Below are 25328 nucleotides of genomic sequence, written 5' to 3'. Positions count from 1 at the left end.
AGAAACCACTGGAGGGCCTCAGCATGCTTCTAAGGGGGCCACAGGATGACTTGTATATTTGCTAAAAACAACAACTATCAAGATGTAAACTGAGATCTATATTTCTTTTATATTAACCAGTGTTTTAATTGAAGAACATACAGAATTAGAACCTTAAATATTCTGGAATTAAAAAAAAAAATCAGCAGTGGAATATAGAGGAGCTTTTAAATATTGTGCTGGACAATTTTATATTACTGTGTCATCTTGTTATAGTAAATCATTACAAACAATGGCAACATCTCCTTCTGTCTCTGCTAGTAATCATGCCAAATATGTCCAAGTCATGTTTACACTGAAGTTGTAGTGAGAAAGAGGGGTCACTGGATGTTAATACCCTGAATCTGTTTTCTGAAGCAAACATCAAAGTTCAATTACGGTGGACATAAAAAGCAAGACATTAGTCTGCTCTTATTCATTCACAGACGAATAATGAAAACAAATGATACTGAAACATGTTACAGGAACTTTTTTTATTGCAATAGCTCTATTAAAAGCAAAAAAAAAAAAAAAAAAAGATGATAAATACAAACACTAAGCAATGCTCAAATGATTTGCCTGCCATCACTCACTTTTTCCCACCAGAGGAAAAAGGAAGTGTCAATCAACTGCAGGAAAAAAAAAAAAAAAAAAAAAAAAGCAAAGCATTAGTATACACATGGTCACAACCATAAAACTTTTTCCTTTTTATATTTCCTCTCAGACTTCATCTGAAGAATTCACCTCCACACCTGAACTTTGCTGTATGTCAAGCTCAGACAAAAGCAATAGCGAACAGAACACAAATGTACCAAAACATACTGAGGTGTGACAAAAACTGGCAACAGGATGCACAAACTTCCCATTTTTTTATTCTGAAATGATGCCAAATAAAAAAAAAAAAAAACAATCAACTGAGCTATTAAAAACAAGGGTAAGAAAAACATATTAATGCTGTACCACTGCACATCTGTACTCTATGCAATCACTTGAATCAAGTTCAATTCAATGAAAATCATGGCAAAAAGCAGTCAGCTCGATCATATACATTAGCAAAAAGCTGATATCAAATACATGTATGTGGAGTTCAACAATTTGGCTGATTTAAAGCTTTTATGTATGACAGAATTTGTAATTTGTAATTCTTAGAGGTCAGTCTCACAGCTACAAATACTATGTTAACATTAGTCATTAGTCAAAAATATTCTGTACCTTTTTTTTTATATCACATTGAGGCAATCTGGGTCTTAGATACAGTTTTGGACATTGGGTCAAACCTTTTCACAAAACCACAGCTGGGCTGTAATGGCCAATCTGTGCTAGTTAAGACTTGCTTTGGTAATTCCGTGAGGAATGGATCCTTTTACCAGACAACAAAGTTCACTTTCGTACCATTGACAGCATAACAATGAAGACTGTACCATACAGTATTTTTGCTTTTTTTTTTCAGTCACATTTCACATTTGATTTTGTCTGTTAATACAATGTACAGTATAAGGGAAATATAAAAACAAAATAAAAATGAAGGCTGTTTATGTAACCAAGACAAATTAACCTGAAGCTACTGAGTTGTGTGCATATTACTCCTTTGGGGGAAAAAAAACTACTACAGAACAAATGCAGAAAACAGTTATGGACCATGGACTTCCTGAAAAAACAGCTTGATCGAAGCAGGACATACCGCTATACTGATAGGCGAGAGTCATGGAACAAAAGAGCAGCTGATTGGTAACACTAAAATATTAAATAGAATTAATTATAAATGAAATATTAATGAAATGTTGTGACTTTGTCGATTGAAGGATACCCTTTGATCTTGCCAACAGCATGCATAATGATTTATACAGACAGAACTGGTCTTTTGTACCTTCGTATTGTGCTGTTTGTTCCCACTAAGTTGCAGAAGGTCTCCACTTAGAGTTTATTTATTGTGGGTACCAAAACATAACCGGAGAACCAATTTAAATTTATTTAGATGATATAAATCACCAACTCTGTGCTCATCCTATTGGCATTTTAGCAACTGCAGCAGATTTCATCTGGGGAGTCCCAGAATAGACCCTTCCTCTTTTCCTGAGCCCCCACTCCTTCCACCCTCTCTCTCTTCAGCTCTCTTGGCAAAGCGAAGGAGATGCTGGTCAAAAATTAGTACGGGAAGAGATACGAAAAGTCTATGTTTGGGCTGCGCCACATGCCGAGAAGGCACCGCAAGAAACACCTGGGGCCCTGCACGGGGTAAAGCAGACTGAAACACCATGACTAGCCTGACACACACAGATACTGTAGAACAGTGTTGATAGTACAAAGGAGGAGGTTTCTACAGTCCAAAATTGAAGATGTGCATGGAACATTACGTGAGGACCTAACAGAGACAGACATTCGTAAAAAAGACACTACTGCTGGACAGTCACATCCCATCTGCAGTCTGCACTGTACCAATATATGCTCGCTCTCTGTTAAGCAAACGGTAAACAAACACTAAAATCTGTAATTGCACCTGAAATCTTTCTGGGAAATAAATACAATTTGTACATACGTGTGATGCTTTTAAACAGCATGCACCTGCCCAAACCAGACTTTTGGATTATGGTGTCTTCAGAAGATGAACCTCCCTTTTTATGTAGCGAATAAAAATCACAATAAAGCACTGAACTCACACAAGACAGAACGCATGGATCCGCTCTGGAGACAGCACATAAACAAATAAAAACAACCATAGAAGTCCATTAAAACAAAACTCAGGATCCTTTTGTTGTGCCACAGGGTTGTGTGCTAGGGCTCTCATGCTTTCCGGTATCTGCAGGAGCTTCATGGGACAGTCCTTAGTCTGTAATGAGAAAAAGAGAGAGGCAGGATTAACCGACGGACCAATTGAAGGTAAGGTACCATCACTCCCCTTCAATTCATCTTAACACTCAGTGTTTAATGATGGTGCCATTTATAGAAGGTATACATATTAGCTCACCCAAAAATGAAAATTGTGAAAATAACGTTTTTCTGTGCACATTTGCTCATTTTGGAAACACAATTGAAGATAGTAATGAAACCTGAGAGATTTGACAAAGTCCTTTTCAGCAAAAGAGGTTTATTCTTGCGCAATATAGTAGTATGTTTTGAGTTTTCATTTACCATATTTGATGCGCTCTATGTTTGTACACTGATCAACGTTTGTGTGAATACAAGCCTATATGGATTTCTTTCACAAAGTTCTGGTATAATGGACTTTGAATGGAAGGGCAGAAAATGCATATATTTCATTAAAAATACAGAGTGTTTTTTAAACAAAATTCTATTTAAAAAGGAATTTGGCAAGACCATCCTGACTACATTATGTTATACGACTATCTTGACTTTCTTCGACCCAGTCTTACAATGTCCTACCTGTCCCATCTAAGGACATCGTCACGTGGTCTTCACCGGCATTGACCCTCTCTATGCCCTTAAAGCCCTGCCGGGCAGTGGGGTTGTACGGTGGCCTGCTTTGACCCTGGTGCACAGAAGCAGTGCCTTTGATAAAGGCCTTTGTCTGACCCAACAATGGTGGTGGGGGCACAATGCCGCCGCTTTCACAGCTCTCCGCACAGCGGCGTCTGGAGTGGCAGGAATGCTGCTAGTTCATTGTTCAACTGAAGGGCAGGTCCATTGGGGTACCAAAGGTCCCAGAGTTCCTCCTGGCCTTGTTGCCATCATTACCCCCACAGCAACAACCACACCCTCACTTTACCAGGAGAGATGCCATTAACAACCCCATGTACTGAAGTCAGCATGGGTGTCATCTTCAAGTTTGGCACAAGACAGAAAGAAGTTGCAATCTCTCCTCCTGCTCACACACAAAGTAGTGTTGTCACGATACTGGAATTTCTAACTTCGATACGATACCTTGAAAAATATCGATATTCGATACCATTTTCGATACCACGGTGAAAAAAACTGTCACAATATTAAGGGGGTAATTTTTTTAATTTAAAGATAAATGTAACAAGTCGAGAACATGTGGTATATTTTACATGAACAAAAAAATGTCTTGAGGTACTGCATTTGTTGATTTATTTATTAATCTTTTATTAATCTTAGTTAAATGTTAATTGAAACTAACGTTTACTAATACATGTACTAATTAAAATCCAAAGTTCTATTTGTTGATATTCTCATTTGCTTCATAACCAAAATATTTCCAGATATAGGGCCCTATGAAATCCATTTTATTTTTCCCCAAATTCCGTTTTATTTTTTTCTACATTCAATTTTTAATTTTTCTGGATTCCGTTTTTTTCCGTTTGAATTTTTCTGGACTTTTTTTTTAATGGTCAAATTAAATGCTATTAATCTAAAAGCATGTCTAATTCATTAAAATCATGAAAATTATACAATTTAACATTTAATTTATTAAAAGTGTAACAAAAATGACACGTTTAGGGCCGTATGAAATGTTTTATTTTTTCTCACCTTATGTTTTATTGTTACCAAATTCTGTTTTAGCATGTCTATTATTTGAATGCATACAAACAATTTTTATTTATTCTTACAGTAGCGTTATGAAATGTGTTTTCCCCCTCAGAAATTCTGTTGTGTATTTAAATTTTACTGGATATCAGATGAAGGCATAAAACTATTTTAATTAATTTATATTTAAATTAATGAAAATTAAACATTTACCTTTTTGGCAAATGAAGGGGATTTACTATTAAAATTAAAATATTTTGTGATTATTTCTTTTTTTAAAATTAACAGTAGTAGTAAGTAGTAGTATTATGTACATTCTACTAAATAATAGTAATATAGCCTATTTCTGGCACACGGTCTTTAATAGGCTAAGTTAAATAGTACTTTTATTTTGACGGGTTGCCGTGAATACTTTTAAAGTTCTGTGTGTGTATATGACGACGCTAGTTTTACTCAAATTAAATGGTAAAATGCTCGTAAAGTGCCTTTCAGATCAGTTCTGGAGATATTGTTGATGCATTTATGTCCTCATTGAGACGGCAGACGCTGAAATCACCGCGAGCGCCACATTAGTAAACAAAACCGCAGGTGCAGCACACATTCACACAGAGAACATGCAGGATTCATATTTAAATCCACTTTTGCAGCTTAATATTTACAGATACTAGTCCATATCGTGATTTGATTTAAGTGTAATGACCTACTTTTGATTAATTCATCCAAACTTTGACAAATTCCGTGACATTCCGCGTTAAACTGTAAATTCCGTGTTTATGACTGGATTCCGTGGCGTTCTCTGCATCGCGGAGATCATAGATCCTACAGATAGCGCTCCTGCTGTGTTCTTTAACAACCAGAGCAGTCATCTTTCTATTCACTTCACTTTTGCTATTTAACCAGAGCGAAGGAGACGAGTGCGGTCACGTGTGGTGCTTGTCCACGCGCCTTTGGAGAGAAGTGAAATTGACAGCTCGGCTAGTATCGGTGTATCGATACTTCGGGAAATTAATATTGGTACCGTTCAGATATTTCAGTATCGATATTTATCGAAATATCGATATTTTTGACAACACTAACACAAAGTAATCGAAAATCAAGGTAACCAGTTTCAGAAGTTTAACAACGTCCAGTTTAGGTTGGCCTGATGTTACATATTAACCACCTTCACAGAATCCAATATTTTATCCAGGCCAAGGCACAACAAAAAGTTGTTTTGTTTGCTGGCCAGTTCTGGTTTTTACTTGCCTTGCCAACATTTGCACTAGCCTGGCCACGAAAGAATACTAAATGTTAAAAATATAAATGTATTCTAATATTTGATAATGTATACTGTTTATAAGCTTGGGGGTTGTAAGATTTTTATGTTTTGAAATAAGTCTGATACCCATCAAGGTTGTATTAATGAAAATACAGTAGAAACAGTAAAAATGTATACTATTATTACAATTCAAAATAACCGCATATTTTTAAAAATATATATGAATTTTAATATGTCATTTATTCCTGTGATGCAAAGCAGAATTTTCAGCATCATTACTTTTCACTGTCACATGATCCTTCAGAAATCATTCTAATTTGATGCTTAATAAACATTTCTCTATCATTAAAGTTTAAAATAGTGCTGCTTTTTTGGGGGGAAAATGTGACGCTTCTCAGTGTATTATTATTATTATTATTAGTAGTAGTAGTAGTAGTAGTAGTAGTAGTAGTAGTAGTAGTATTAAATGTTAAGTCCTTACAAAATGATCAGTTTGTGGTTTTCAAAATAATCTTACTGGTACTTTCAAGACTAATAACGGTGTTAGAAAGTTAGACAGACTTCAGTTAGGAAAGTAATAATCAAAGATAAAAAAAAAAAAAAAAAAATCTCTCCAACCCAAGACAAAACAGGAAGCTGACAAGTAGTTAGCCCTACTACTGTGCACATACAAGCAAACAAAGATGACTATTTTTAGTATGAGCACATCCAGTTTGAGTCAGTGATGTGTTATATATTAAATCACCTTCATGGAATCAAAGAGATCCGATCCAGCCATCCTCTGCCCTAAAAAGTGAACGGCAGCACAAGACCATCTGCGTCACTGGATGGACACCAAACTCCATGTGCGTCACCACACACTCCACTCACACATCTTAAGCATTACAAATTTATAAAATGATAAATCTAGGTTCCAATGTAATAGTATATAAACTGAAACATTGTGTTTTACATTTTGAGGTAAAGATGATGACATTCTAAGATCAAGACAGGCAGCCCAGGTGTCTGAGACATTAACCTTTTGTCTTTAGGCACTTCCTGACCATTTGCTGGTAATGGGCCGATTCCTGTACTGCATTTGCATGCTTTGTTTAGGTTGTCTCCACCTCTATGTATCCCTCCCCCTCGTAATGTATATAAACTACAATGTATACTGTTTGAGTTAGACTTGGATGACTACAGCGAGTTCTCAATAAAGAGTAACTTCTGCTTGAAAGATATCCCAACGTCTCCTGGTCTTTGACGAAGGAAAAGTTTCCAACAGCATGTCATAGTGCCATGCCACAGCAGGCCACTGCTATAAATGGGACAATGACCAAACAACTGCTGCCTCCCTTTCATTCCCGGACTATTTTAGGAGCTGTTCTGCCAGCCTACGACAGTGGGATTGCCCCTGATCCCGCGGGAGTCTCTTCTTTCACTAGTAGATGAACTTACGAAGGGTGGCATCAGCTCGTACAGATGTCATTGGTCCAGTAGAATGGTGTTGGCACAGTGGGCTGATTCGTGTCATTAAGATCACCTATGGTGCAGCAGGGTGCTCGGTTTCATCATGTCGAAAGAAGAATCCACAAAGACGACAATTTGCTCATCAAGCGAGGGCCAGGGATGCTAAATAAGGTCACATAAGGCTACTTACGTGCATGTTCTGGAAGAAACAGAGTGCTTAACAGACTTTTAAAAAGTCTGCACTGAAGGCTGATTTGGAGAAATTTAAAAAGGCATCTAGAATAAGAGTCCCAACTACTTCTGTATTGTCCCCTTACTATCTTTTACTGCTGCATTTATTTTTCTCTTTCTCCTCATCTTTCTAACATATCCTCTTTCGCCATATGATCCAGGTGGAGCATCTCATCATTACCAAGCAATACTACACAAGAAAGGTTAAAAGGTATACAATAAGAATGTTAAAGTACAAGAGATTTACATTTTACATTTATTCATTTAGCTGACGCTTTTATCCAAAGCGACTTACAATTGCTATATATGTCAGAGGTCGCACGCCTCTGGAGCAACTAGGGGTTAAGTGTCTTGCTCAGGGACACATTGGTGTCTCACAGTGGATTCGAACCCGGGTCTCTCACACCAAAGGCATGTGTCTTATCCACTGCGCCATCACCACAGATATATAGTATCGCGAGTCAGGACCACCACTGGGTGTAGTCTTCACCAAATCACCACCATCTCTCAGGACAAAACAAACAGTAAATCTATTAGAAATTGACATTGATAACCAAGTTGGGTGGTGGTGGTGGTGGGGGGGATTGGTCAACAGTTTTAAAAATAAATATATTGCATGTTTAAAAAGATTTCCTTCATGTGACAAGGCAGAACAAAATGTACAAAGTAAATGAAAGCTAAATAATTAGAAATGTCTTTGAATTAAAATTAAGACTCAGCAAGGACACATTAAATTGACAGTAAAGACTTTCACATTGCTGCAAGAAAAAATCTATTTCAAATAAATCCTGTTCTTTTTAACTTTCTATTCATCGAAGAATTCTGAAAAACTACATCAAGGTTATCTCCGCACCACAAAATTTGGGGAACTTCAACAACATTTCATATTTCTCTGCAACTTTTATAGTAGGAAGATGGAATAGTAATATCTTAGGTGTTTCCATTACCATAAAGTACCGTGTTACTTTTATCTATATCCATCTTTTTTCTAACAAGCGGACAGTTTTAAATTATGGGAGGCACTTCCGGTTTGGGGAAGTTATACTCAAAAAGACCAACAAATCATTTCAAATCATAAGATTGTGCTACAAATAATACTTATCCTTCCTTTTGACATACATTTTCATTCATTTTCTATTTTCAGAAGTCAGGAGAATAACGTTATGTTTGGTATATTACTATGACATGATATAACAACAATATCTACAAAATTATTAGTATTAGTATTTTCTATTAGTAACACTAGTATTTTCACCAGCTAAAAAATAGTTTTGAGTCAGATATTTCTATCTTTTGCTGTAGTGTGTAAGTAGGGAATATCAGTTCACATTTCCAAACAATCATTTTGCCGTTAATTGTAATCCTCCAGTGAGATTTTTGTTTGCACAAGGAGTATGACAACAGCTAGAGCTCCACACAGATCTTATTTTAACCTCATCCAGTCTGTCTGGAATGACATGAAGAAACAGAACAAACTGAAACAAACTAAATCCAGAAGAACTGTGGCAACGTCTCTCAAGACGCTTCAAGAGGCCTACCTGCAAAGCTACAGTACTGTGAAAAGTTTTAGGCACTTGTGTAAAAATGCTGTAAAATGAGGAAGCTGTCAAAATGTCAAATAGATTTTCTTTATCAATTAACTTATATTAAGTAACTTAAATCAACATTTGGTGTGACCATCCTTTGCTTTTAATGCAGCATTTGCCCTTGGTGCACTTGTGCATAGTTTTCCAGGTAGCTTTGCAGTTTTATCATTTTCATATTGCCTTTGTATTCCGCTGTAAGTAAATGAAAAAAGACAACACGTACTGTGCATTTGTGGCCTGCTCTCCTGATTTAATTTACAACATAAACAATGAATAATTCCCTGGAATGCACGAACCATCTTTCATTTTTCTCCCCAAATCCTCATGTCTCTTTCCAGGTTTGTTTTCACACGGATGCTGTAAAATGTAATTGTTATGAAATTTAGACATATTACTATAATGATATTTAATACATCTGTAATATTGCTGCAGATAGGAGGAGGATCTTATTATCATTCATGGTATTTTGAAAATATTGTTAATGCTTTTACACCTTAAAATTTCCTTTTAATGATCAATGGTTGTAGGGCGAGTAAAATGTCACCTCATTTTTTTTATTTTTTGAAAATGCTTATTGCATTAATAGAGCAAACCGTTTACTAACGGTTTACAGTGAAAACGTAAGTTACTCCCATAATTTTGCACAAAGCATCATGAGGCTAGAAAAAAGGTGGATAAAGAACTTAACATTTGACTAAAAAAATAAATAAAATAAAAAATAAATAATATGTATATATGTATATATAGAAAGTTGTTTTAGAAATGCAAATATACAGCAAAATTGTATTGTAAGTGAGGGGTTTATCTCATCTTTACATTCATCCTTGACCCAGTCTTTCCTCGTCCTACCTGTCCCATCTAAGGATATCATCACGTGGCCTTCACCTGCATTGACCCTCTCTATGCCCTTAAAGCTCTGCCGGGCAGTGGGGTTGTACGGTGGCCTGCTTTGACCCTGGTGCACAGAAGCAGTGCCTTTGATAAAGGCCTTTGTCTGACCCAACAATGGTGGTGGGGGCACAATGCCGCCGCTTTCACAGCTCTCCGCACAGCGGCGTCTGGAGTGGCAGGAATGCTGCTAGTTCATTGTTCAACTGAAGGGCAGGTCCGATGGGGTACCAAAGGTCCCAGAGTTCCTCCCGGCCTTGGTGCCATCATTAACCCACAGCAACAACCACACCCTTACAAAACTTCCCACCCTCACAAAAGATCAAGGTGAACATTTCAAGGTGTTATATATTAACAGCCTTCCTGGAATCAAAGAGATCTGAGCCAGCCGTCTCCAGCCTGTCCTAAAAAGCAAATGGCATCTGCATCCCTGCGCAGGTGCGAAACTCTGCATCACCACTCACACATTATAAGCATGTCATAGTGCAATGCCACCAGACTGGCATCATAGGAGCAACAACAACCAAACCACTGCCCCCTTTAGCCTATTTTTGGAGCTGTTCTGCTAGCCTATGAGACTGTGGGATTGCCCCTGACCCCCTGTGAGTCTCTTCTTTCACTAGTAGATGAACCCAAGTAATGCCAGTAATTGGCACAGAGAGCTGATTCATGTGATCAAGACACTGAAGAACTTCCCCTTGATAACAGTGACCCACAAACACCAATCATGGCAATCTTGGATGTGCCAAACACACACCATCACCTTCTGTGGAAAGGAAAGTTCTCTAAACAAAAACTGCTTACCGGTTGCAGGGCGCTGTTTCACCATGACGACTGGCCACATAATTCATGATACAAGAGGACAATAGGTGGGACTTAAGCTCGTCTAAACCACCTATGCCAGGAAACAGTCATAAAATATGAGACAAGCAGATAAATTAACTGTAAGCTGTGCAAGGATGGTTTTATCTTTGCTTTAAGTAACTCTTCATGTAATGTGCTAACTTATTACTGTATTAAATATTTAATATAATTCAAAAGTTTGGGGGTCGGTAATATTTTTAATATGTTTTTATCTCATTTGCTCACCGAGCCTGCATTAATTAGATAAATAAAATACAGTAAAAACAGAATATTGAGAAATATTAATTTGAAGTGTTTTCTATTTGAATATATTTTAAAATGTAAATTTACTCCTATGATGCAAAGCTGAATGTTCAGCAGCCATTACTCCAGTCTTCAGTTTTCCTTATTATAATTGTACATTGTTTTCTTGGTTAAATCATGAATCCCTATTAAGTTACCAAATTAGTTTCAAGTTCAGCTTGTATTTTTCTACTCGGATGCTGGATGGAGCCATGCACTGACTAAAGCTGAATCTATGTGAAATAAGTGAGAGAGGCAGACAGATAAATATAGAGAGAGAGAGAGAGAGAGTGAGAAAGAGACAGGACAGATTATAACAAAGGGGTTTATGATGTGGTTGCTAGGCAGGCACTGATTCGCCTTTGATGTAAACAGAACACAGGATATTACTATACAATAAACACTGGACGAGTAACTCACAAATACAATAATTAAACAGGAAAAAGAAATCGGTGTGACTGTGTGTGCGCATACGTGCATAAGACTCTCAAGCTCAGCACTCCATGTTCTGGACCAAAACATTCCTGTCATCCCTCAACCCTAATTTGGGTCCATAGGTTTTAAAAAAGCCCATGTGATAGCTTCCGTAGTACTCGACAGAACACCTCAACATGTGCTAAACACCATCACACGCTCATGCGCTGCAATCCACCGCTGCCTTATGCCTCCTTATTTGCCTGAACACATAAACATCATTGGCAAATTGTTTAAAAGGTCAACATGCGAGGCTTAGATGCGTTTATGCATGTCTTCCTGTGTGTAGTTAAAGGAAACTGTCATGGATCCACTAATCACTGTGCACACAAACATGGGGTGAAGGTCTCTCTAGGGAGGGGAAACTTGTTTGCTTGTATATAGGGTCAAAGTTTCAGTCTCTCTCAACGTAGATCAGTAACTCAGTATACCAGTAAACTAGTGGGGGTTAAACTCTAAAGGCTGATACAGACTCATCTACAATCACTGACAAACACTAATGGCCCACAGCAATACATCACTTCAAAATGTAATCACAATGATTGTGCATTACTTTGCATATAAATTAGCATCGTATGTACTCGCCCCCTTGAAAACTGCATCCCATCATCGTCAGGTGAACCCAAAACCAGCTTAATTATACAGGACCTAAAGACCGAACAAGTGTCTAGATATTCACATGACTCGCCAACACAATTTATTCAAAAAGAAAATTAAATCAAAAGAATTAGAGTCTATCATATTCAAATATTTGGGGTTGGTAACATTTTTTTAAGTCTCTAATGCTCACCAAGGCTGCATTTATTTGACCAAAATACAACACAAACATTATTGTGAAATATTATTACAATAAGTTTTTTTTCTATATTAACATACTTTGAATTGTCATTTATTCCTGTGATGTAAAGCTGAATTTTCAGCAGCCATTACTCCAATCTTCAGTGTCACATGATGCTCCAGAAATCATTATCATTCAGATTTGGTGCTTAAGTAACATTTCTTATCTTCAATATTCATCTTCGTGCACTATATTCCAAGTGTTCTGAAGCTGTTACATAGTTTAATGTGAGGTAGAGATGAATATTTAAGTCAAGTTCACGTAAACTCTTCTGTCTTCTATCACGTTACAATCCAACCCGCTCCCCTAAAGTCGCAAAACTCTGGAATAGCCTTCCTGATAACATTCGGGGTTCAGATACGCTCTCTGTTTAAATCTAGATTAAAGACACATCTCTTTAGCCAAGCGTTCACATAATGCATCTTATAATCTTGTACTGCAGTTATATCTGATCAAATGTACATTATTATTATTCTTTAGCTTGGGTTGGACAAATCATTTTTGCTTAGATGGAACAGCAGCTACGCTAATTATGTCTATTTGTTTCTCTGTTTCTAGGAATTACAGAAGCTTCAGTCTGGATCCAACCCTTAAATGATCTGAGATGACCGAACACCTGAGAAAAGATAATGCCATGCCCTCAGAGGACCTCAGAGGATGCCAATGCTCAGACAACATACAGAATTGCCACATTTTTTGCCATAAGTTAAATATATTAAGGTTCTGCAATATATAAATATCTTGTGGAAACTTAATTTCCCGTAGAGCTGCTTTGCAATGATTTGTATCGTAAAAAGCGCTATACAAATAAACTTGAACTCTCCGCTGCAGATGTCTGTCATCCTCCATTCAGCATTCAAACTGCGTGTTGCGTTCGGTTACGACAGTCGAGACGATGAAACTCTCTTCAAGAGCGCAGGAACTGAACATTAAAACTGTAAAAAGAAAAGGCTCAAACTATCGCACAGATTTAATACACTACGCTTTGAACTTTTCTATGCGGAGCGCTGCATGCTGTGACTCCGTGTTGTTTCAAGCGCATCATTCTGTGCACGGGATGCGCATAACTGCTTTGTGCCGCTCTGTATCGGAACCTTTCGTATTATAATACTTTTGCGCAATGAAAGATTATTAATAGCCTTTTTTGTTCGGTTCTATCATTTGTTGCTGCCTCCATTACGGTGCTAAACATTTAAAAGAAATGTCTTTTAATTTTTATAATTTTTATATATTTATTTGTTTTCATGAATGTATTTTACAACAATACAAAGAGCAATGTGTAACATTTTACCAGATTCACTCCTACACTTATTTCACTTAGTTCCTCACTAAATAATGTTATTTCATTAAATGTTTCGATTTTATAAAATTGTGCACTCATGATTTTTCTAGAATAACTTTAGCTGCTGAATTATCCACTAACCTAGTATATATATATATATATATATATATATATATATATATTTTTTTTTTTTTTTTTTTGTTTTTTTTTTTATTAAGTTGTCTATATTTAGTAGATTGCGTTTAACACAAATCAGTGATGATCAGATCAACACACTGAGGTATAGAAATTCTACATTGATTATAAAAACAGTGCTGGTATCGGATTGGAACAAAATGGTATCGGTGCATCCATAGTCTTTGATGAACATACAAGAATATTTCATAAATTAATATTATTAATGCCTTCACACTGTCTCTTCTGATTGATGTAATGCATCCCCGCTGAATAAAAGTATTAGAGTTCTAACAACAAAACCTAATTTCAAGGGGGAAAAAATCTGACAAAAAAATTCATTAAAGTTGTACTTTTTTTTTGTTTTTGTAAATCATATGCAGCTATATTTGAGTAAGTAATTTACATACTTTCTAAAAACATGGAAATACAGAAGTTTGCTGGTAAAATCAGATTCTGAAAATGATTCTCGGATTTAGACCCTAGAAGCTACAGTGTCAAAGAGAGAGAGAATAGTACATTTTGCACTTGATACAGAAGTGCATTACATTTTATACAGTCTGCCTCATTCTGATTCTCTCATGTGCTTTGTAAAGCAAAGAGACATGAGTGTGTGCGTGTGTGTGTTTGAACAGAATTTAACACAGGAAAAGGATCCCGTTACCTGCGGTCCTCATTTCCTGCAATAAGAGCAATAGTTCAGCACATACCATGGCCGTAAATAAGGTGTGCTCTCAAAATAACGCTGTATATATATAGGCATATATGTGATGTACAGAAGAGCCTCGAGCAGGACTGTAGCTCAGCACAGCTCATCTGAAACAGAGAACTCCGATCTCCCTACATAAAGCTAAACTTAATACACATTAATAAAAACTCCAATAGACATCCTCATTAATTTTGTCCTAATTAAAACTTTGTACACAAAGAAACAGAGCTTTTGAATCAAATTGTTCACTCTGATGAGAAAACGTTATGTCATAGTGGATGAAATAAAAGATAAAACAAAGCTTTATGAGTTCACGTGACCAGCAGAACATTATTCTCTAGATAAGAGGATTCTTGGGTATCTCCACTTATATAGACAAGTTCGCTCATAGGATAAACTAATCAGGGCCACCTGCTAATAGCACATTTTGATAATGATACAACAATAATAAAATACTGAATGTACCGGTAATTAAGCTCTACATCCAAGCAAACATGTTTTTGTTTTTTTTAATATGGAGTATAAAAATCTACCACTCAATGCCATTCAAATGTGATTCATTCAGCTCACTGCAGCAATATATAATGTTTTTCTAGTAAACACTAAAATGTAATTGCTAAAGTGTTATTATCTAATGCATCAGACATGAATACATATAGGAGATGAGGCAGATATTACTGCAGTGCCAGCCAGCAGCAATATAAACAAACTAAAACCAACAAATATTATGGGATTTACATGTTTTTAGGCAAAGAATCATGGCATTCTTTGAGCATCATATAAATAACACCCACAACATAATATAATTCCAAACTTCCATGATATTAACATATAATAGCCTCACTGTAACATGGAACATCACAGAACTTTTTTGTACAGAAAGGTGTGCACAGACAAAAGCTTCACAATAAAACAGCCTAGTATCAGACAAAACTACATTAGGTATGCAGCTGAGACCAAAATAATCATTTCAAACATTTCTCTGCTCATTTGGACAATTCGTGACAATTCAGTACAGAACAAACTGTCCTGTTCTACGCTACCATGGCTGTTTACCTCGTGATGTGTGATAGTCCCAGAGTGAGCTCTGAAAAGCACTGTGTTGTGATTAAAACGCATTCCTGTGTAGTTATGCACTCGCTAATTTACATTCCAACACCACAAAGAGCATGCATACCCCATATTCAGACAGGCCCGTGTACCAGTCTAGCCAAAGCATTGCCTTATTAACATCCCAGTGTCACACACAGTTGACCTGCCCACAACGTCAGAATAAAATATATTTAGACTAAATTTTGCTTGAGGTTAAAGGTGCTATAAGCAATTTTAGCCGTACTGCTAACTTGCACTAACTTCAACCAAATGTCTTTTTTCCAAAAACCTTTCCTGCAATGACGTCTCAGTAATCCTTAATTTGCTAAATGTTTCTTATTGGCAAAGCAGCACATACCACTCACTTGACACTCCTTTTGCTGTTTGCCCAGTAAAGAGCTGTCACAGTATACAAGTGTGTTTTCTCATGAAGCCTATTTCAGAGATAGTTGTCAGGTGGTATGGGCATTTAACAAACCACTTGTAAAAAGCTTTATAACAAGCTTTATTATAAACCACCAGTTATAACAACGGTGGCTAAGGTATTTGATTTGGTCAGAGGCTGACTGAACAGGATGTAGCTGCTTGTGCTGTTGATGGTTGAGAATTCATCAACACTAGTTGAGGGCCCTTACTTTATGAAAGAGATTCAGAAACCGGGTAAGAGAGACTAAAAGAGAGAGAAAGTCTGGAGTACTGAAGTACCATGGCCAGGGCTTTACAAAATAAGCACTTCACTCACATTTGCAAGTGAAAGTTCACATGTGAATTATTTGGGTGAATTGGTGCAAATGAAAAACTCCCCTCACAAACTGAAATGAGAAGTGGTACTGATTAAAAGTCAGTGTGGCAGTGTTTTTAAACCGATTCAGTTTCAACTTTAAGACTTCAGTACTCTAAGCTAGGTTAAGAACACAGTACAGTACATTCAGGACTTTGAAGAGGCAAAGGAGGCAATGCCTTCTCAAAAAATTGGATGAGAAAATAATCCAAAGTACAAAAAAAAAAAAAAAAAAAAAAAAAACTTAGATTTCAAAACTTTACAAATTTTTACAAAAAATAACGTTTAAAAGTATACAAATCACAGCAGTGAAAGCTACAACGGGAGGCAAGAGAGACTCAGAGGCAGGGAGGTTTAACAGTCCCCTTAATGCATGCCATGGGTTTGGCAGGAGTAAATTAAGAATGAATGGGGAAAAGTCACATGAGAGGAGGCAATGACTTTTGCATTTTGATTGGCCTATTAAGTTGTTCACGCAATAAAACCTGTCACTTATTTCTGTGCTTGTTCCGAATCCACAAAATGATCTGACTGAATAGCTAAACAATGGTGTTAATGGGAAGGCTAAATAAATATACTCGACTCACCCACTTAGATTTCACTGCTCGGTCATGTCATTGTCAAATCAAACTTTAAATGACTTAAATATATGATCTGTACATTTTTAGTTAGCAATCTGCTTGGTAAAATTAAGAGTAGGGTAAACGTACCTATTAAGCTCACCAAAATCTACATTGAGACATTTTTAGTGCATGGGGATGAACACAGAAACTAGCCTCATTATGGCCACGTACACACTACAAGTTTCAGGAGCGACAACCGGATTTAAATGCGGGAGTGAGTCCCGTAAGTTATCGTTTCATGCGTGTACGGAACAGCACTCGCGCTTGCATTTGTAACCATAGCAACAATCTGTCATCTTGCGGGAGTGAGTAAAAGTTTAGCCGATTGTTATGTGCAGTTTTTTTTTGTCTGTTGATTTTAACTAAAGTAACGCTGATTAAGTGCTGCGTTGTGTTTCTGCTCGGGAGGCTGCTTGCAGTGTTGCCATGTCCTCGTATTTACAAGCACTTTTAGGCATGCTGTTTGGTCTCAGCTCATAAGATAAGCACTTTATGAAGTTAATAAAGTGATCTGTTGTGAATATGAGATTTGTTGTGGTGTTATAAAACAAAGCATTTGGGTGTTTTAGTGTTTTTCCTTGTCTGTTGTTTTTTTTCTATGAAGATCTGGCAACACTGACACTTTACCGTAAGGATCATGAGCGCAGCCGGCCCCGTGCTAACGTAAAGACTACTTTCAGTGTTATTTTCTTGCATGATCTCACAGAGACGAAGACACCGATGCACGTTCAAATACATCATTAACAACTAGTTGTTCAGCTCGGTTCCGTACATACCGCGTAGAATTTCTGTAAATGCTGTTGTCACTACCTGTATTTTTTCAGGAGTTAATGCGGTTGTCACTCCCGTATTTTAGTGAATTATGTGTCTACAGAACGCAATTAAGGAGTAAAAGGTGAACTGACAAACGAATTTAGCTGCAGTGTGTACTATGAAACCTTTTTAAATGGATGTCAACTTATCTACAATATTTCTTATGGCTGGAATTTTATTATTATAACCTTTATTTTACCAGGAAAACACATTGAGATTAAAAATCTCTTTTACAAGAGCATCCTGGCCAAGATTAACAGTAACACAGCTCACGTGGGTTTAACATATAACATCCATAACATCAAGTAACATCCATAAATTACACACATAATGCACACAAACAAGCATATCGATACACAACTAGTCAAAACATCTACAGCCCAATGTTTATGTCTCCAAGTTATTTAAAAACCCTTTAAAAATATCTAGTGACACCAGCTCCTTAAGCTGTAATTTAATTTGCAAATTATTCCAAGCAAAGGGAGCAGCAAATTTAAATGACTTTTTCCCCAGTTCAGTACGTACCACTGGAACAGACAATAAGAAAAATTCCTGGGACCGAAGGCTATAACTGCGAACAGATTTTTTACAGATATAAGTATTAAGATATGACGGAAGTAAACCCAGGATAGATTTGTAAATAAAAACGTGCCAATGTTTTAACCTACGGATGGACAAAGCAGACCATCCAACCCGGGCATACAACTCACAATGATGAGTAAAGGTCTTAAGATTTGTTATAAACCTCAGTGCACCATGATAAACAGTGTCTATAGCATGTAAAATCGGAGAAGATGCGTGCATATATATAACATCACCATAGTCCAATACAGACATAAAAGTGGCAGCAACAAGCTTCTTTTTTGCCTCAAAGGAAAGGCAGGATTTAATTCTGAAATAGAAGCCCAAGGTCACTTTCAATTTTCTCACCAGTTGCTGGACATGGGGGCCAAAGGAGAGAGCATCGTCAATTAAAATCCCAAGATACTTATACTGAGACACAAATTCAATCTCCGAACCTTGAGAAGTTATAATAGAAGGAGGATTATGAGGAATTGATTTTGATTTAGAAAACAACATAAATTTTGTTTTATCTGCATTTAAAACTAGTTTTAGATCGAATAAATTACGCTGAACAATATTAAAAGCAAGCTGTAACTGTGAAAGAGCCAGATTAGGAGTGGACGCTGAACTATATATTACTGTGTCATCAGCGTAATAATGAAAATGTGTATTATTAACATTTTGATCCATATTATTAATATATATAGTAAATAGGAGCGGCCCTAGGACCGACCCCTGTGGCACACCTTTAGTTACATTAAGTGAACTAGAAATAAAACCATCTGCCTGTATACACTGAGTTCTATTAGAGAGATAATTATTAAACCAACCAATAGCATATTCAGATAATCCAATACTGACAAGACGTTGTATCAACAAGGTATGATCAACAGTATCAAATGCTTTGGACAGATCAATGAATAAAGCTGCACAGTGTTTCTTGTTGTCAACTGATTCAATAAAATCATTTAGTACTTTTAAGGCTGCTGTAGTAGTACTATGTTGTTTTCTAAAACCAGATTGAAAATCAGATAGGATATTATTAACAGAAAGAAAGTCCTTTAGTTGATTGTTAACAAATGATTCAAGGATTTTGGCAAGGACAGACAACTTTGAAATGGGCCGATAATTATTTAGCTGTGTAGGATCTCCACCTTTAAACAGGGGAAGAACAAAAGCTGATTTCCATATAAGTGGAATTTCATTTAAAACAAGAGAAAGATTAAAAATATGAGTCAAAGGAGGGGCAATGAAATCAGCGGCTAACTTTAAAAAATAAGGTTCCAATTTATCAGGACCTGCTGATTTTGAAACATCTAAAGATTTAAGAGCTTTGCATACCTCAGAAATTGCAACTGGTGAAAAATTGAATGACTGACTAGACATACAATTCTCTGACTGAACAATTAAAGAGTTTGTATGAGCGCCATAAATTGAATCAAACAAAAAGCTAGAGGCTATAAAATGTTCATTGAAACAATTAAGCATTTTTTCTTTATCAATGACTGCATGGGAGCCTTTCATAATACATGAAGGAAGTTCTACAGTATACCTTTATTATTTTCAGTTAATGATTTAATAGTTTTCCAAAATTGATGAATTATTTAGATTATTAGAAGTTTGTATAAGGAAATGCTCAGCTTTAGCTTTTCTGACTGCAACCGTGCATGCGTTACGTAGTCGTCTAAAATCTAGCCAATCTGAATGTAAATCAGTTTTTCTAGCTTTCGCCCATGCCAAGTTGCGCTCATGAAGCATATTTGATAAAAGAGGAGAAAACCATGCATTGTCCCTGCCCTTCACCCTGTAGCTTTTAAGGGGGGCATGTTTATCAACTAAACCAGAAAAAATATTATAAAAGAATTCCCAAGCTATTTCAAGGTCAGGAATTAAATTAATTTGTTCCCACTCCAAGTTATTTAAATCATGTAGAAACCCTTGTTCTGAGAAATGTTTCATATCACGTTTTGTTATAACGCGTGGTTTGAACTTTGGAATTTTTGTATTTCTAACTGTTGCGATGACACAGTGGTCACTGATGTCATTCGCAAATACAGATGCAGTTGAATACTTGTGCGGAACGTTTGTTAAAATTAAATCAATTAAAGATGATTTTTCTGGACATTTTAAATTCGGTCTAGTAGGACTATCAACAATCTGAAAAAGATTGAATGTATCACAGTAGTTTTTAAATACATCAGTTGATGAGTGCAACCAATTCCAATTTAAGTCACCAAGAACTACTAATTCTTTAGCATCAAGATCTGAAAGAAGCTGGAATAAAGAAGGAAGAGCACTGCTATCAGCAGATGGAGTCCTATAGCAGCCAACAACTGTTATGCTGAGATGTTTCGAAACCTCAAGATCAAGAGCTAAAAATTCAAACTGTTTACTCACCGATTTAGAAAGAGATATTTTAACATGAAACCTATTTTTAATAAAAATTGCTACCCCCCCCCCACCCCTTTTTAGTCGGTCAGTCCTATATATATTATAACCATTAATACAAATATCCTTGTCTAAAACAGATTTGTTCAGCCAAGTTTCAGTCAGGACAATCATATCCGCATCAGTTGACTGTGCCCAAATACGAACCATATCCACCTTAGTGATTAAACTCCGAACATTTAAATGAATAAAACCAAGTCCGAACCTTGTTTTAAAATCCACAGGTGTTTCAAAGCTTGGGGCAGAGGCAGAAACTGGGCCTGGATTAGGTTCAACGTTTCCCGAGATCAAAAGTAATAAAACAATCAAGCACCTTTGCTTAAATGTTTTCATATTATAATCATTAGAAATTGTCTCTACTATTTTAAAATTCCAACGGGCATTTATGGTGACTGTAAAATTATCTTGGAGAGCCATAATACTAGACAAACGGACCAAGTGTATGATGTAAAAACAGGACTGGAACATAAAAGACAGTCTGACACATGGTACCTCTAGTAGTGCAAAGCCATATGCAGACGTTCCTCGATGTGCTGTGATCAAGAGTGCAGTCAGATGGGGATTGTCATACCCGAGAAAATCACCTTCATTATTATAATGGTTAGATAGACACAGCACCACACAAAAAAAGAAAAAACACAGCACTCGAGTCAATCCCTTCGTTTTTTCTCCAAATGTTCCAAAAAATACCCTCCATAGTAAATAGGCGAGTGCAATAGTGAAATCCAAATCCGATTCGTTTGAAATCCAGTCCAGTTATTCGCCCTCCTGGGAGGCTGGGACTGATGAAAGCAGCACTTGACGTCAGATGAAAACAGGAAGTTCGACACAGTAAAACGGTGCTATGGAAACAATAAATTAATCAAATCAAGACCAGTAGGGTCTAAAACAATGAAAATAAAACTTAAACCCCCACCAAAGGCAAAAAGAAGCACTTTCCTTCACATAGAAGGCTACACAGCACTTCTACAAGCAGCTCCACCGATAGCTTCCATGGTCCATCCAGGTAAGGTAATCCAAATCCTCATAAAACCGCAAAAGCGGTCAAAAATGTTTTTGCTTTCGCTTTTATCCAGCAATTTGTATAAATAATCTGAAGTCTTCAGTCACAAATGAATCACAGACAATAAGTTAACTCAGACAACTCCAAACACACAACACTCCCACGCGACTTAGTCTGCCATCTTGGATTGAATACACATGATTTTTGCCCCGATAAGTTGATGCTAGTTGCCAAAGATCAGAGCAAGTCTGCAGATTTGAGTCGACTGATTCCATAGAAAATCGATTAACTTTTCTTAAAGTGACAACCATCAGTTAATATTTAAAGTCTGTTTCTGAAGTATTTACATAGACGTTCAATGTGGAAGAGCTTAAAGAGAGCACACTGAGCTTAATTGGAGCAGCAACAATTTTTTATATATTTCCTGTAATATTTGTTAAAATGACAGGATTTTGCTAAATAAATAGTCTAGGTCATGTATTAAGTTCATACATATTTAAATATGAACAACTATTATTAACAAGATCTATGAAAGATCTTTTTCTTATTGATGTCACACTGAAGCTGTGATTTTCATAGTCGTGTACCCTTTAAGCTCACCTTAAAATATTATGAAATCTTTCAAATTTACAGCACTGTAAAACGACAGACCAGCAATAAACTGTCAATTTATAATATTATGGATGTAAAAGTACGAGTCAGTAATGCCTGTGAAGTGATATGTTAGCGTAGCACACAATCTTATACAGCTAGTCAGCTCACTGTGTTCTGTAGCGTCTGCGCTATGTTGCTAAAACCATCTTTTGGATCTAATGTAATTTATGTTATTTTTTGTTTTTAGAATCTGATCTCAAAAATGGAAGTGTGCTTAATATGTACGTTTACCTTACATTGCATAAAATTTTTTAAAATGCTTATAAACCATTAACTTTTGCCGTTATTTGGATTTATCATTAATGTAAAAATACTAAATTGTATTGGTTGGTTTTTTTGATAGTGCAAGTAATGTTTATTTTGTCAAGTGTGTCAACATTAAGTGTAACTGGAACATGAATTTACATTCATGAATATACTTTTTTTTATCTTCCATTTCTCTCCATCTATAATCGACCTGCTATTACCTGTCTTGTGCACTCAAATGTAGCGCTCTCTTCTCTCTATCATAACAAGACACGCCCCTTACTGCTGATTGGCTGCAAGTGTGTTTTGGGACACGGTCCAACACGGTGGTCAAAAGCGGTTTTCAAAAATTGCTTAGTTGCACCTTTAAGGACTTTGCCTCCTCATTTCAGAAAACCACTGCATGCCAATGAGTGGCACTGAATGATTACCACATTCACATACTTCTGTACTCAAGGTATTTCAAAGAATAACATGGCACTTACTGTTGTACAATTAAGTTAAGAAATAGCTAAAAAGAGGTCAATAATCCTGAAATAACAGACATTTGATAGCAAAAAAAGAAACAGAGAGAGATTAAGAGAAAGACAACTCGCTGGACTGAGTCATAGTTTCTCCAGGTGGATGAACACAGCAGGCTTAAGAATAACATTTTTCAACACCGATTCATTTCCTGCAGCACATGTCCTGCACGGCAAAATGCTGAGACTATTAGCCCACATCAAAGAAACCAGTGGATGAGCCAACAAAACATGCACAAGCTTGAAACATGAAACTGTAACATGTTTGGTTCCAACACCTGGTACCAATATAAAGTGAGCTCTGCAGACCATTGTAGTCCTGAAGCATTCCACACAACAAAAAGTGAAAGACTAATTAATTCAACCTACATGCTACTAAAGTTTATAAACGTTTGCAAGAATTTCTGTATTATAAGCATGGGAACTTTTGGGAATTTGTAAAGTTATCCGTACCTTTAATGCCATGCACAAATATTGGTCCTGTAATGTGTTTGTTGGATCAGCTGACTAACATTTATGCATCAATGCATATTAGGGCTGTCAAAATGGCTGAAAAACTAAATTGGAATTTTGTACCTAAATATTATCTAAATTCGAATTATATTCTAATTTAAAAGGCATAATTTCAGTTAGAGGAAAAAAAGCTTTTGGCTTCTCTCCTGAGGCCACAAGAGGGCGCATCGAGCAAAAATATTACTAATCCACGGTCCTTCAAAGCATAAAATAACACTGCTATCTTTGAAAAATGTGCATAATGTTTAAAATAATGTTTAACTTATATATATATAATTAATTAAATTGCTTAAACAATTAGAAACAAAAAAGCATAACTTAAATAGTTTAATACGAAGCATGGAAAAGCAATCACAAAGAGTAACGTTACTTTTTTCATTTAAAAACATGAGATGCAGTGGAATGGGGAGAGACCCGTCCCGCCATAAAGTGAGACATGTTTTTTCAAAGTTGAACTTACAATAATTTTAAATGGCTTTCTAAATATCCGACTCTTGTTTTGCAAGACGCGAGCGCAACGGTGATAGATCCAATAGGGTCTAAAAATGCGATAAATATGCCTTCTGTGTGAACGGCTTGGTTTCAGTTTTGACGTAAACAACATCTCCGCATCGATGTTCACTTTTTCCGCAGTATTTTGAATGAACAACGTAGCAGCGCTGCATCCAGTGGGTTCAACTGGATAGGTTAAAAAAAGCATTCAAATGCAATAACACCTACAACATCTTCATCGCATCTCGTGCGCCACTTATAAGGCTGCACACCTAAAATTGGATTTTGTTTTTTTTTTATTCAACGAATATTCGAAAATCAAATTTTTTTTTGGACAGCCCTAATGCATATATATACATATGTATATATACACATATAAACACACACACACAAACTTCTTGGCTAGGAACATTCAGATTATTTAAGTTCATTAGATAAAAGTACAAGCCTATATATTTCAACGAAAAAAGTGAAAAAGGCTATACAGCAAAATTAGAAAGAGAGAGAGAGCGAGAGAGAGAGAGAATATCAAACAGTACCAGAGGGAGAAGAGAGAGTCAGATGCACTTGCGGATTTATGGACAGTTTGTATCTATAACTCAAAAACAACAAGTAGGGAGGCAAATCCAAGTGATATTAGTTATTATACTAAAACCCAATAGGTTCAGGGACCATCCAGACCAACATTTTGTATAGACACAGTTTAAAACGTTTGGAATGATGTAGCTGATGTTACCAGTCCTGTGCAAACCTGCACTGCCAGGCATGTACAGACAAAGTGAGTGTGCAGGCCACACAGAGATGATGCAATCCATACATGAAGCTGAGGTTCGCTTTTGAGTTGATTCGCTGACTTTTGGAAAAACAACAAACTGCCACTCTATGGACATGTAGAGCATGTACACTATTGTGTAAAAGTCTTAGGCCACTTGTATTTTCACCAACAACAAATGGTTTTAGGTTAGTTATTTCTATTTGTTGCTGCAAAGTGTCAGTAGGAAATATCAGTTTACATTTCCAAAGATTCATTTTCGCCATTAATTGTAATAATCCAGTGAGAAATTGTGTGCACAAGGAGAGAG

At 36.4% G+C, this 25328-nt stretch overlaps 1 protein-coding gene across 1 annotated transcript in view; it reads right to left on the bottom strand.

Moving 5' to 3' along the window:
• Positions 1–486: 486 nt before the first annotated feature.
• Positions 487–25328, bottom strand: part of LOC306869000 (insulin receptor substrate 2-B-like) — a 31316-nt gene continuing 6474 nt past the window's right edge. The window contains exon 2 of the mRNA XM_079415523.1: positions 487–2845. Coding sequence (XP_079271649.1) covers positions 2841–2845 — 5 coding nt within the window. The 3' untranslated portion in view covers positions 487–2840. The remainder of the gene's footprint in view (positions 2846–25328) is intronic.

The sequence above is a fragment of the Barbus barbus genome, assembly GCF_936440315.1.
Source record: "Barbus barbus genome assembly, chromosome: 1".
Taxonomy (NCBI): domain Eukaryota; kingdom Metazoa; phylum Chordata; class Actinopteri; order Cypriniformes; family Cyprinidae; genus Barbus; species Barbus barbus.
The sequence above is the reverse complement of the archived record's forward strand: the minus strand, read 5'-3'. Positions and strand labels throughout refer to the sequence as shown.